The following is an 11,904-nucleotide window of genomic DNA, read 5'->3' as shown; positions in this document are numbered from 1 at the left end:
ATTGCACTTGTACAAATGCTATCCAGGTTTTGTGTATTGGTACAGAGATGATTCACACTCGCATTATATATTCACTGTTTGTGTATGATATTTGTTCCCCAAACGTTGTCAAGAGGATGGTGTAAACAGCTGAATAAACGACAAGCAATTGATTTGTTGGTTGGGTGTCATCTTGTGCTTTCTCTTCAAAGTGGAAAAGAAAAAAGGGTTCATATCCAGACATATTTCTGTTTTTTGTGTCTTCACTCTTGTGACTCACGCAGAGCAGGTAAATTCATGTGCGTTATCCCCTCAAAATGACAACTGCTCCTTTTCAAATTTGCATTTTCTTCTCTCCCAAACGTCCCCCCCCCCTTCCGAAATCATACTATAATGCAACATATATCAAAGAAAGTTTATAATACAATTTTCCACCAGTAACTTGCTCTATTTTCTCCCATTTCCTGCCCCCTCTCTTTCCCTCCTTACTCTCCCCCCCCCCTCCCTCCTCAATCTTCCCTTAAGCTCCATTTCTCTTTCACCCCCTCATATCTCTACCACCCCCTTCTCTCTCTCTCTTATTCTCTTCTCCCTCTCTGTTATATTACCTCCCTACCAAACTCCTCAAATAAAGTTTAACTTCAACTTCATATTTTTTTTTGTCAGATCAACAAAAAAAAAATTGTCATATTTTCCCACTCTATACAGTTAACACTACCAACACTAGTGCAAGTGAGTCCTAAAATTGATTAATATTTCTTTAATACTGCCCCTTAATAAAGGCTCAAATTGCTTTTATAATAAAGCAAAGTTAATAAAAGTACAAATAAGATAAATAGTCTAAAATATACATCATATGGGGCATTGTAAGAAACTTCAGCTCAATTGAAAGTCAAGCAAAAGTCAAATCCAATAAAGCATTGCCAGAGAGAAGAAATCAGTTGTAATTAAACACAATCGAACTACAGATTTACATTCAAGCTAAGGACTTGCACTTAATTTTTGGACTTCAGAATTGAATATAAGTCTCTTGCATTGCCCTGTTAGAAATTATTCTATCTATATGTAAAGTACAACTTTACATTGGAAGCAAGATATTTTTAAATATTGGCCATGATTTCACAGTGTGCTAAAAACTCAACAAAATCAAACATATTTACAAACAATGGAAGTATCAGATAATTCCTTTGAAGAAAGCAGGAAAATATTTCTTATTCAGTGAAGATGTGCATGATTAATACAAGTTTAATGAACTTCAACATATTACCCCCCCCCCCCTCCATGAAAAAAAAATCATAAAACTAGAGAAATTACATGTGAATAATTTAAACATTCTTGCATACATGCACAGGTAAACTTGCAAAAGTCCACCTTCTAAAATTCCCCGAAGTCAAAATGATCTTTTTATACAAGAAACACCCAACGGATAAACTATGAATGCCATCATGGAATGCGCTTATACTTCTGATACCTGAATTTAGAAATGTGGTAATGATATGAAATAGAATATTAGAAAACAACACTCTACCCTGTTTGACATTATTTTTAATATCTTCTGGAACTCTCAGATTTAGATAAATGTACATGCACGGGTGAAAAATTCATATAATTTATTATGAAGATGAATTTTTTTTAAATGGCATGAATACAAGGTTGAATAAATAAAGCAATACAGACAATAGAAAAGACATTAACACTACGAAACAAGAAGTAGTATCTCAGCAAAAATACTGCATTTTTAGAACATGCAAAAAAAATGTTTTCAAACGTTAGACATTTTTAAAACATTTCTTCTAATGTTCTTTTAATGTTTGTGTATGCTCATTGCTGGGATATAATATCATGGAAACAACATGTAAGATTTATACTGTAACATAAACTTACTTTCATAAGTTTCACACACTGATTTTCACCTGAATGAATGGTGAAGCCACACACATCATACATTTACCTACTCAATACATGAATGTTCATTTCATGTGAATTCCCTTAATACAATTATATTCCAACATAATCAAGAAGAACATTATATATACAAGAACATGATACAATCTGAAAAATACAGCAAATTATTTTTCCATTTATCATATCATATTTATCATATTTACAAAACATACACGTTATCCACAAAAAAATAAATACCATATGTCCATAAATAGTATGTTTTCAATTTAAAAAATCCACCTTATGTGATAAAGGAAAATCAGGACTCTAGAAAATATTGCATTAATTAATAGTCAACACAACACTACACTACAAATCGGACGCATCCGAGAATGAATCAACATTGGTACGCCAGGCTTCGCGACTAGTTTGACTCCATATTCGGGTTTATAGAACAATATTATCAAGCCCAAAACTCTATTTGGGTGTATAAAATTACAACAATCACATTTGAGCTCAAAACCTAGTGATAATAATCCCAGTGTTTATTCCAGGTTTCAATGCTGCCACTGATGGTGCTTGGTTTTAAACCTTACACCAATGCAAGTGGGTAGTAAACCATACACCATACATCATCTCACCTTGTATATATTGTGCAAAAACATACCATACATGTACCTAGGGAATATTTTAGCTAAAATTGTACAAGTTACAATGATCTAATTACATGTGGGTCATGCAACCAAAGTTGAAGTATGGGCACTGTAATGATGCAAAATTTAATTTAATTTTATTTATATTGCTTTGACTTTTATGCACAAATATTTTTGCACTGAAAGGAGATGTTCTGCTTTTGGCAAATATTGTGAGCTCTTAAAAATGAAGGGGCACTCTGAGTACCCACTCCAAAATACGGACAAATTACAGACATGCAAAAATGTTTCCACCCAGAGATTCCCCCCAAAGAGGCCTTGAATGGCATGGATTAACTTAAGCCATGCAACATCAATCCTATGGAACTGTTAAAGGGAAAGATCACCCTGATATAACAAGTTGATTTTTAATACTAAAGCAGAGAAATTAGATAACAATTATTGGTGAAGATTTTATTAAAAAATGTTTATTTCAACATGATATTCAAGGTATTTTTAAAACAATGGAATTTCATTTCAAAGATGTGCGACAGCTAGAGACAGAAAAAGAGTGAAAGAGAGAACTTGAGGGGAGAGTGAGAAAGAGAGAGGGAAGTAGATGATGACAATAAAAAGACACATTTAAAGGGGGAAGTTCACCCTGACAAAACATTCATTGAAAAAATATCAGATAAAAATGATAAAAAACCTTGCCAAAGGTTTGAGAAAAATCCATCAAAGAATTAAAAAGTTACTAGAATTTTAATTACTTGATTTGTGACGTCATATGAGAGCAGTATTATAGAGAATGGTAAAAAATCAATGAAATGTCATTTTCCTGTAGTTCCGTGTGAAGATCGCTATTCGAAAAATGGTTGTGTCATCAACTACACTTAAACTAGTTTAACGAGGCCAAGCGGTCAAAATCCACATCGCAAGTGGTTTTCCAAACTGTTCTGATAGACCAATATCGCTTCCAAGACCACTTCCAAGAAACCATCAAGCATTCTTATTACATAACGATTACGCTTTAAACCAGTTTCCAGTTGACTAGTGTAAGTAGATGAGAATGGCATCAGAGAGAAAGATCAAGAGAAAGAGAGATAGACATAGACATAGAGAGAGAGAAGAGAAGAGACATAAATTGCACTGTTCTTAGATCTGAGTAGGTTGGCTCTGATTTTGTTGGTCTATATGATTGGCCTGAAGGAAATCGGAGCGTCCAGTCAGTGGTCGGAGGTCTTGACCGGTCAACTTTTTGAACTGTTCTAGGATCTGTAGCTCTTGATCATACATCTGAAATGAAACGAATCAAACGAAAGAATAATAAATACATGTATGCAAAACTTTGCATGAATTTAAGTTCACAATAAAAAGAAAACAAAATCACTTTCAGACAGTTTCTGATTTCACAAGTTGTATATGAATTCCTCATTAGTTTGATTTTAGGGGTGGTAAAATTTAACCAATATTATTATATATGTGATAACTTTCATATTATATCCAATCACAAGTTATCTGTATATGTTTTACACATAATTACGAGTCCTAATTTTATGACTCTGATCAATGTCCAGGCTATAGCGCCTTGAGTTTTAATTCATCAGAAAGAGGGAGTTAGAAAATATCAATATTTGCATCAATTATGATACTGAGTGGGTAAGTTAACACTTTTTATCTCAAAATTTGACAATTTTAAAGGACTTCTATTGTTAGGGACTAGTAGCGTACGCAGGATTTTTGAAGGGGGAAGGGGTTTCGAGTTGAATGAAATTTTGACAAGCAAAAAAAAAAAAAGTTTTCCAAAAAATCTGAGGGGGTTTGAACCTCTGTAACCATCCCCCCCCCTCTTTGCACATGCATGTAATGGACACATAACTGTACATGCAAGTATGTATGTGCTGAGATCTACATGTATTTCCCCCACATGATGGAATTCCCTCCCAACGAGAGATCCGGGATAGCAAGTGTGTCGAAACTTACATCTCTAACTCATTATATCAACAATGATTTTTGTTTGTTATTTCTTATTCCCCCCCCCTTCACTTGTGTGCCTTCAGCATCTCTTACGAGAGGGATATGGTGCCTAATATATTGCAATTATTTATTTCTACATGTACTGTATGTGGTGTAAGCAGGGAAAAAAATTACACGTGAGTTCAGGGTAATTTCACCGCAAAATGGTCAAAAGAGCCATGGGAAATAAACAAAAGAGCCCTCTGAAAAATCTACATCTGCTGCAATATTTAAAGATTATCCAATATCACAGATTTAGGCAGTAGGTTGTTAAAAGTAGCCCATAAAGAAGAAATATTCATATTTTGCCTGGGTATAAGCAGGGCTCCACATCAGCAGTGGCCCGGTGGCCGGGGGCAACCAAAACTGAGAGTCGGGCCACCAAAATTCTGTAAAAACCCACACTTGGTAACCAAATCGGGCTACCAAAGCCTTGATAAATTAGGGCCACCATATTTGCTTTGCGAGACATAAAAAATATGAAATTGATGATTTTGGAGGACTAATCGGGCCACCCAGAAAGTTAGTGTGGAGCCTTGGTATATTAAGTTTACATAATGTACGTGCTTGGGTAATCAGGAGATATTCTCCTCTTCTGTGATCAATGTAAGATTTGATACTCCTTGGCAGGCCTCATATCAGTCTTAACCTTGATTCATCTAACAGAACTTATTTCATAACCATACTAGATCACTGACTGACAGGGGGTCACTCTTATGCTCTCTCATTAAAGGAAATACCAAATTGCATACTCGGCTTCCTACACGTATACCAAGCCAAATGTAGGTCAATATTTACTTGATACAGACTGAGGTCTCAATATAATAAGCCGGGCTGAATCAATTGAGAGTAATACTTGGACTGCAGTTTGCTAAACTATTCTTTGGATTGCAACACAGATTTTTTTTTTCTTGTTTTTTTTTTTTGGGGGGGGGATGTGACCAGCTACTGTACCCCAAAACCAATACCAATTACAAATCACCAAAGATGGGTCTCTATAAATAACCTAAATAGTAATTTGGCATTCAAAAAGCAAAAAATAGAACCTTAGCTTATTCTTCTTCTTCAGATTTCAGAATATCAAAACGTGAAGTTGTAAAATTACATAAAATATGATACATGTACAAGAGTCTCTTTGACATTATCTTTTACGGACTGTTTGGAAGTTTCACTGTGTTTCCACAGTGTGCACATCTCATGATTGAGTAATCCCTGAATCTCCTTTAAGTTTTTTAATGAGCTCTTGAAATTTAAATTCCCTCTTCATTCAATCAAGTACTTGGGAGGGTATATCGTTGATCAATATTGACAAGTTATATCATTTTAAAGCTTATCTTTTTAAGCTGTTGGTTTTGCTGCTTATTGATTTACATGTATAGGATTATAATAATAACAATAATAACATTGCGCCTCAGAATAGATTATTTCTAGGTAGATGGCGCTATATAATGCCTATTATATGAAGCAGCTGTTTTGTACTGTAGCTTGAAAATACTCTAAGGCATTTAAAGACTTCTGTATACAGTAGGCCTACACATGTGATAGGAACAAATAATTCAATTCACTAAAAAATGCTATTAATATCTGGTAGAGCACCTCCCCCCCCCCCCCCCTGGTGCCGTCCAGGCATTATGAGCAATATTAAACAGGTATCATCTTACCATTTTCCATTGTTCTTGTGACTTATGATTGTAGCCAATTAGGTGACAGAGGCCATGGGTCACAATAACCTTTAAAAGCAACAATAAAAGCAAATTATTATTCATCTTTATTGTACATCACATTTGATCAATGCTCATTAATACATTTGAAAGTAACTTCATACAATGTAGAAAGGCAAATCACTGGAATACTAGTACATGTATACATGTACAGTACATGTATTCATGTACATGCTGTATGTTATGATTCTTGATATCATTCAAAGGTAAAGTCCACCCAATGATAAATAAATAGAGAACAAAGAATAAAATTAAGTTTATGACATATTCATGAGGAAGCTATTCCAACTTCAACTTTGGGAATTCCAATCATTGCCATTATTTAATCAAATAAAAGACAAGTTAGTATTAAATGGGAAGTTCACCCTGATATATTGGTTTAAAGAAATTAAAAACAGAAGTTAGAGATAAATATTGGTGAAGGTTTGGTGAAATCCATTAAACAATAAGAAATTTACGAAATTTTTAAATTTTTCGATATGTGACATCATATACATGTACGCAAAGAAAGTGTGAACACTGCTCCAATTAAAATGTACATTCATGAATGAAAATTCTGAGCAAAAAATAGTTTCATGCAAGTCACTTGCAAGGCTTGCATGGAATGTTGTGACAGGGCCTTAAAGGGATGCTCCAGGATGAAAATAATACAATTTAAACAAATAAAGAAAAAATCAGATAAACACAAAAAATTAGATTGAAATCGGACAAGAAATAACAAAGTTATGGCATTTTAATACCGGTGAAACAGTTCTACACATGCATGTCTTCATGAATATTCAATGAGCATTTTGATGATCATATCCCCACTTGTTGTTTTGCATTTTATTATATGAAATAAAGGTTTATTCAATTTTTTTCTACCAAGAACTGAAAAAAATTGGATTAACAACTGATTTTAATGCATTAGATATTAAAGTTGCTGCAACTTATTTAATTATAAAGGAGACACAATGTACATTTATGTATGAAAAAAATATGTTTTCATGTAATAACATAAGAAAAAGGAAAGTGGGGATGTGAAATCATCAGCCCACCAAGGAATATTCATAACGATGAGCAATGTACATGTAAATATTTTCACAAAATACTGCTTAACTTTAAAATTTGATATCCGATTTTGATGAAATTTTCAGCATTTTGCTCCGTGAATTTTACTCAACCCAGAGTAAAAGATACATGTAAGGGGTATACAAGTATCTTACCGGTAGGACATCATCAATATTTGAGTTGTGTTTGGCACAGTCCCTTTCAATATACTGCATCCCAAGGAACATGTCTCCCAAGTCTGCTAAGTCACTCCAGGGGTCCGGCAGCCGTCCTGGCTTTAAATTCTGAGTTGAGGAGAGTGAGAGATAGAGTGAGTGAGTAACAGAGGGAGAGAAAGAGGGGGGGGGGGATCTTGAAACTTGCAAAAAATTATGTGTTTCTGCTTGGACTTTTGGAGAGAGGTTTACTCTTTATTTCTTTCATTCTTTCCTTTCTTTCCTTCATTCTTACTCTCCTTCATCATTTCCTTTTTTCTCTCCTCCTGTCCTTCACTTAAGTTTCTTTTCTTTCTTTTAGAATTTTCCCTTACATTCTGTTTCTTTCTTTCCCCTTTTGTTCTGTCTTTTCAGTCATTCCTTCATTCTTTCTTTCTTTTTCTCCATACTCCCTTCTACAAATAGTATATGTTACCGATGCTGGGAAAGATTACATGTAGAACTTATTATTATGAAATCTAGACAACCACACTGCAAGTTTGGCATTGACCTGCTTTACAGTGTATGTGTACATGTATCTCATGTGAAAAATAAAACAAACAACCTCTCTGTCTCAGCAATAAAATACCTTGAGAGATGATGTGGAAGAGGTTCGACGTGGTGAAGGATTATTAAAGTAGAAGAAATAACCAGTTGTCTCATGATGTAAATTGGAGTCTAAATTTCTCAACTACGTTTGATACATTGTGAGACAACTGGTTATTCTTCTACTCAATGAATATCTTACATCATAAAATCAAATTGTCATAAACCAGACAAATAAATTCAAGTGTTAAAAACTAGTGGAAGTACCTGTACATGTACCTGTAATGCAAATCATCAAATCATGTATATGCAATCAACAATAAAAAAAGTGATGGTACAGTAAATTTCACTTCCATACATTGTAATTTATCATTCTGTCCAGTTGATATGTCATCCCTCCCCCCCCCAAAAAAAAAAAAAAAAAAAACCCTCCCACTCACACAGACAGTCTTGTCCTGTACAAAGAGGTGTGTTAACATTATACTGTGTATTGTTTGGAAGTGTGTGCATGGCTGACCAATCACAAAGCAAGCATCTGACACACCCACATTATATATTTACAATGCCATGAAGGTCATAACAAAGTCCCTCAATGTCTGCAGTTACATGTACATGTAGAGGTAGAGCTGTGTTTACAAGGTACATGTACATGTACATCCTCCTTTTGCATGCAGTGCACTCAATTTTACAAAAGAACACTACATGTAACTAAAAGCTACATACATGTACATGTAGTTTTACATTCGTTTGGTCCACCACATTACAGTTTCTCAGTGGGATTTCTTGACATGGCTTTCAGGAATCCACCCAAAAGGATTACAGGCAAAAGAAATTGAACCAGGTCAGATTCCAACTGATAGGTGGGCTCCACATGGCAGAGATTTTTGTTACGCCACTTGAGGCGCTATTATAAATCATCCACATTTGCTAGCTTCATCTAGTCATGAAAATACATGTACCTATTAGATGTACACTGGGTCGTACATGTCCACTTTTCTTAAAGATGAATTTTCTTGAAGGAAAATGAAAGTATTTGCAGTTTAACATACATATGTATAATTTCTGAGAAAAGCTGTAACCAATGATCATTGTCATCATTTAATGCACAATTTCTCTATGATTAGTATGCAGTTTAAGTTAAGCACTTCCACTGGGCTTGGTCTGACCAACAAAATCCAACAAATATATTGGCCCAACTATTAAAGGTGGTTTCAACTGTACCATGCTACTACAAACCATGGACTATGCAGATATTTTGAAAATATAAATTATAATTTTACGCTTACCATAAGAAAAACTCCATGATTGCAAATTTTGCAAAAAATGCAATTAATCATTCATGCTTGAATGAATGAAGCACAATAATTTTGTATCGTGGTGCACCATTATGCACGAGATTTAACAGGGAATTTAAAGTGTGATCCCATTGATTATAAGCCCTCAGCCATGGTGTTCCAGACCAGTATTAACTTCAATTTCATTCCCTTAAAATTCATATTGTGTTACTAGTGGCAAAAATGTATATATTAAAGAAAATTTCAATGTACTACCAAAATAGTACTACAGTGTACATGAAAATATTTAATGGCAAAAAGAAGCTGCTGAAAACTGCTTATCTACTAAAAGAGAGCCAATGGAGTAAATTAGAAAGTCAAAAAGGGGCCTAAGCTTTCGATCCTAGCAGAATCTTCGTCGGAGGCAAAATGACAAACATATAAAGTGTTTGATTTTATATGTTTGTCATTTTGCCTCCGACGAAGATTCTGCTAGGATCAAAAGCTTAGGCCCCTTTTTGACTTTCTAATGAAAATATTTTGCTCAATTTTGGTTTATTCCAGTGCAGTAGTACACTGTTTATAATATTAAAGGCCTACAATTGAGGCAAACTGAGTGTGCAAATGTCACAGGTTTTTATGTTTACATTTATACAGAGTTGTGTTTACGGTCTGAAAATGTATGGAGGTGTGTACTACAAAGCTATCCAATCACAAGCAAGAATTGGAACACACCCACTAGACAGTTGCCTTCAAAGTCACTACAAGGACATACAATACAGTACGTGCAGCAATGCAGCATAACACACTACCAGGGAATTGGACAATAAATATACAGTACAAGCATCTGGTCAAGCATGGAGGATAAACTCAGTTGCACACTACTGCAACAAACATCACATGAATGTAGAGCCAACTATTTCATTAAATAACAAAGTAACAAACATCTAAATTAAAGTCAATTGTTCTGAACATCTTCAGATTCTTCACTTTTGAACTTCTATTTAATTAATAAGCTGTTGTTGTTGTTTATTAATCTCCTTTTTCTTAGAAAGTAGATGGCAATCATTTGAATCAATCAATGTTTTACATTTGTACATGTACATGTACCACCATCCTCATACATTCTTTCTACCGTAAACGTTTTCCTATTTTTTTTTCTTCCTGGAAGTACTGCCTGAGTCCAAGTTAATGTACTCCTAGTCTCTTCTTCTCCATCTTTTCATTTGTTCTTTTTTTCTTCTTCCTTTTCATATCTCCCTCCTCATGCTCATTGAGTCCTTCTCCATCTTCTAGTTCTACTCTTCTCTTTTTCACTTGTTCTTTTTGTCCTTTTTATACTCCTCCTTCCTCCTTCTCCTCCTCCCTCCTCCTCTTCCTTCTTCTCCTCCTCCTTCTTCTCCTCCTCCTTTCTCCTCCTCCTTCTTCTTCCCCTTCTTCTCCTTTTCTTCTTCTTCTCACTTGTTTTCACTTCTCCATTTCAATTTCATTAAAAATAAAAAACCCTTTGCTCAAAATTACTAACTTTGATTTTACTTCCAGAAGAATCCTACTTTTTGTCTTTTAATATTTTATAATCTCTGACAACTTCTAAATTCCGACTGGGAATGCCGGCATTTTTTTTTCAACTATTAATCGGCATTAAATTAAAATTTTTACAATGTCAATGTCAATGCATGTTAATTATTGCGCGCCACCACTCTTCATGAGAAGCGGGTAGCGTCATTTATCTGCGCCTTACCTCGTGGGCAGGAAACGCGAGAACGTCCGTAGGTTCATCTGTCGCCCGATAAATCCTGTTCATTTCTCTGATGTCTTTATCCTCCACACATATCACTGAAACATCAAATCTTTCTGCGCGAAGAATTCGACGTAGTGCTTTCAAGTCAGTTCTCATCTTTTCCAGATTAAAGGCCACCGACTTCTGAAAGTTCCTCACGATAATAGACATGGTGAGATATATTCCCCGGGTATTTCCAAGAAAGACAGGTTTTGCCAGCAAAGTTATAATTCGGCCAGCAGCATAGTATCATTAGCGCAATTAATTGCAAGCATGTAGCGCAGTGAAGAGCGCCGATTGTGCGTGTGTGTTTTTTTTATGTTAGTTTACAGAACATACCGAATATATTTCATTTAATTTTACATTTCCAAGACCTAGTCTGTTTCTTCGTGCTTCAGCTTTTATCATTTTAATTTCAAATTTATATTTCATCGTTCTTGATAAAAAAATATTTGTTTTCAAGTACTAGACTAGTATAAGTTAAAAATTTGAAACACAATTATCAAACCATCGAGTATGCATGGCGCCCCATAGATAATCGTCGTCTGCTATTATGAAAGTAGATCCCATATATAATAGAGATATAAAACACTGGGGGGGGGGGGGGTGAACCGTGGAATTTTGCAAATAGATGAGCCTCCAAACAGCTAGTAAACCCACACATTTTGCAAAAGACATACAGAGTGAGTTATATTGCAATATCATATAGGCTATTGCAGGTCACCATAGATCGACTTCTTTATAGAATTTAAGATGGAAGAAAATTTTGAATATTCAATGTCACTTTCCTCTTCCATCTCTATTCATTTTGTCTGCCACTATTCAAGT

At 34.8% G+C, this 11,904-nt stretch overlaps 1 protein-coding gene across 1 annotated transcript; it reads right to left on the bottom strand.

The window, feature by feature from the left end:
• Positions 1-724: 724 nt before the first annotated feature.
• LOC129274929 (endoribonuclease YbeY-like) lies at positions 725-11,623 on the bottom strand. Its single transcript, XM_054911683.2, has 4 exons — positions 11,038-11,623; positions 7,438-7,566; positions 6,173-6,241; positions 725-3,791 (listed from the first exon to the last, which is right to left on the bottom strand). The coding sequence occupies exons 1-4, from the start codon at positions 11,245-11,247 to the stop codon at positions 3,651-3,653; spliced, it is 549 nt and encodes a 182-aa protein (XP_054767658.1). The 5' UTR covers positions 11,248-11,623; the 3' UTR covers positions 725-3,650.
• Positions 11,624-11,904: the final 281 nt, after the last annotated feature.

This window comes from Lytechinus pictus, chromosome 13 (genome assembly GCF_037042905.1).
Source record: "Lytechinus pictus isolate F3 Inbred chromosome 13, Lp3.0, whole genome shotgun sequence".
NCBI classification, from domain to species: Eukaryota; Metazoa; Echinodermata; class Echinoidea; order Temnopleuroida; family Toxopneustidae; genus Lytechinus; species Lytechinus pictus.
The sequence above is the reverse complement of the archived record's forward strand: the minus strand, read 5'-3'. Positions and strand labels throughout refer to the sequence as shown.

Coding starts and splice junctions, on each gene's coding strand:
- LOC129274929 (XM_054911683.2), bottom strand. CDS start 11,247: ATGTCTATTATCGTGAGGAACTTTCAGAAGTCGGTGGCCTTTAATCTG. Junction 6,242..7,437: donor ATATTGATGATGTCCTACCG/GTAAGATACTTG, acceptor TTGCTTTTAAAG/GTTATTGTGACCCATGGCCT. Junction 3,792..6,172: donor CACAAGAACAATGGAAAATG/GTAAGATGATAC, acceptor GTTTCATTTCAG/ATGTATGATCAAGAGCTACA.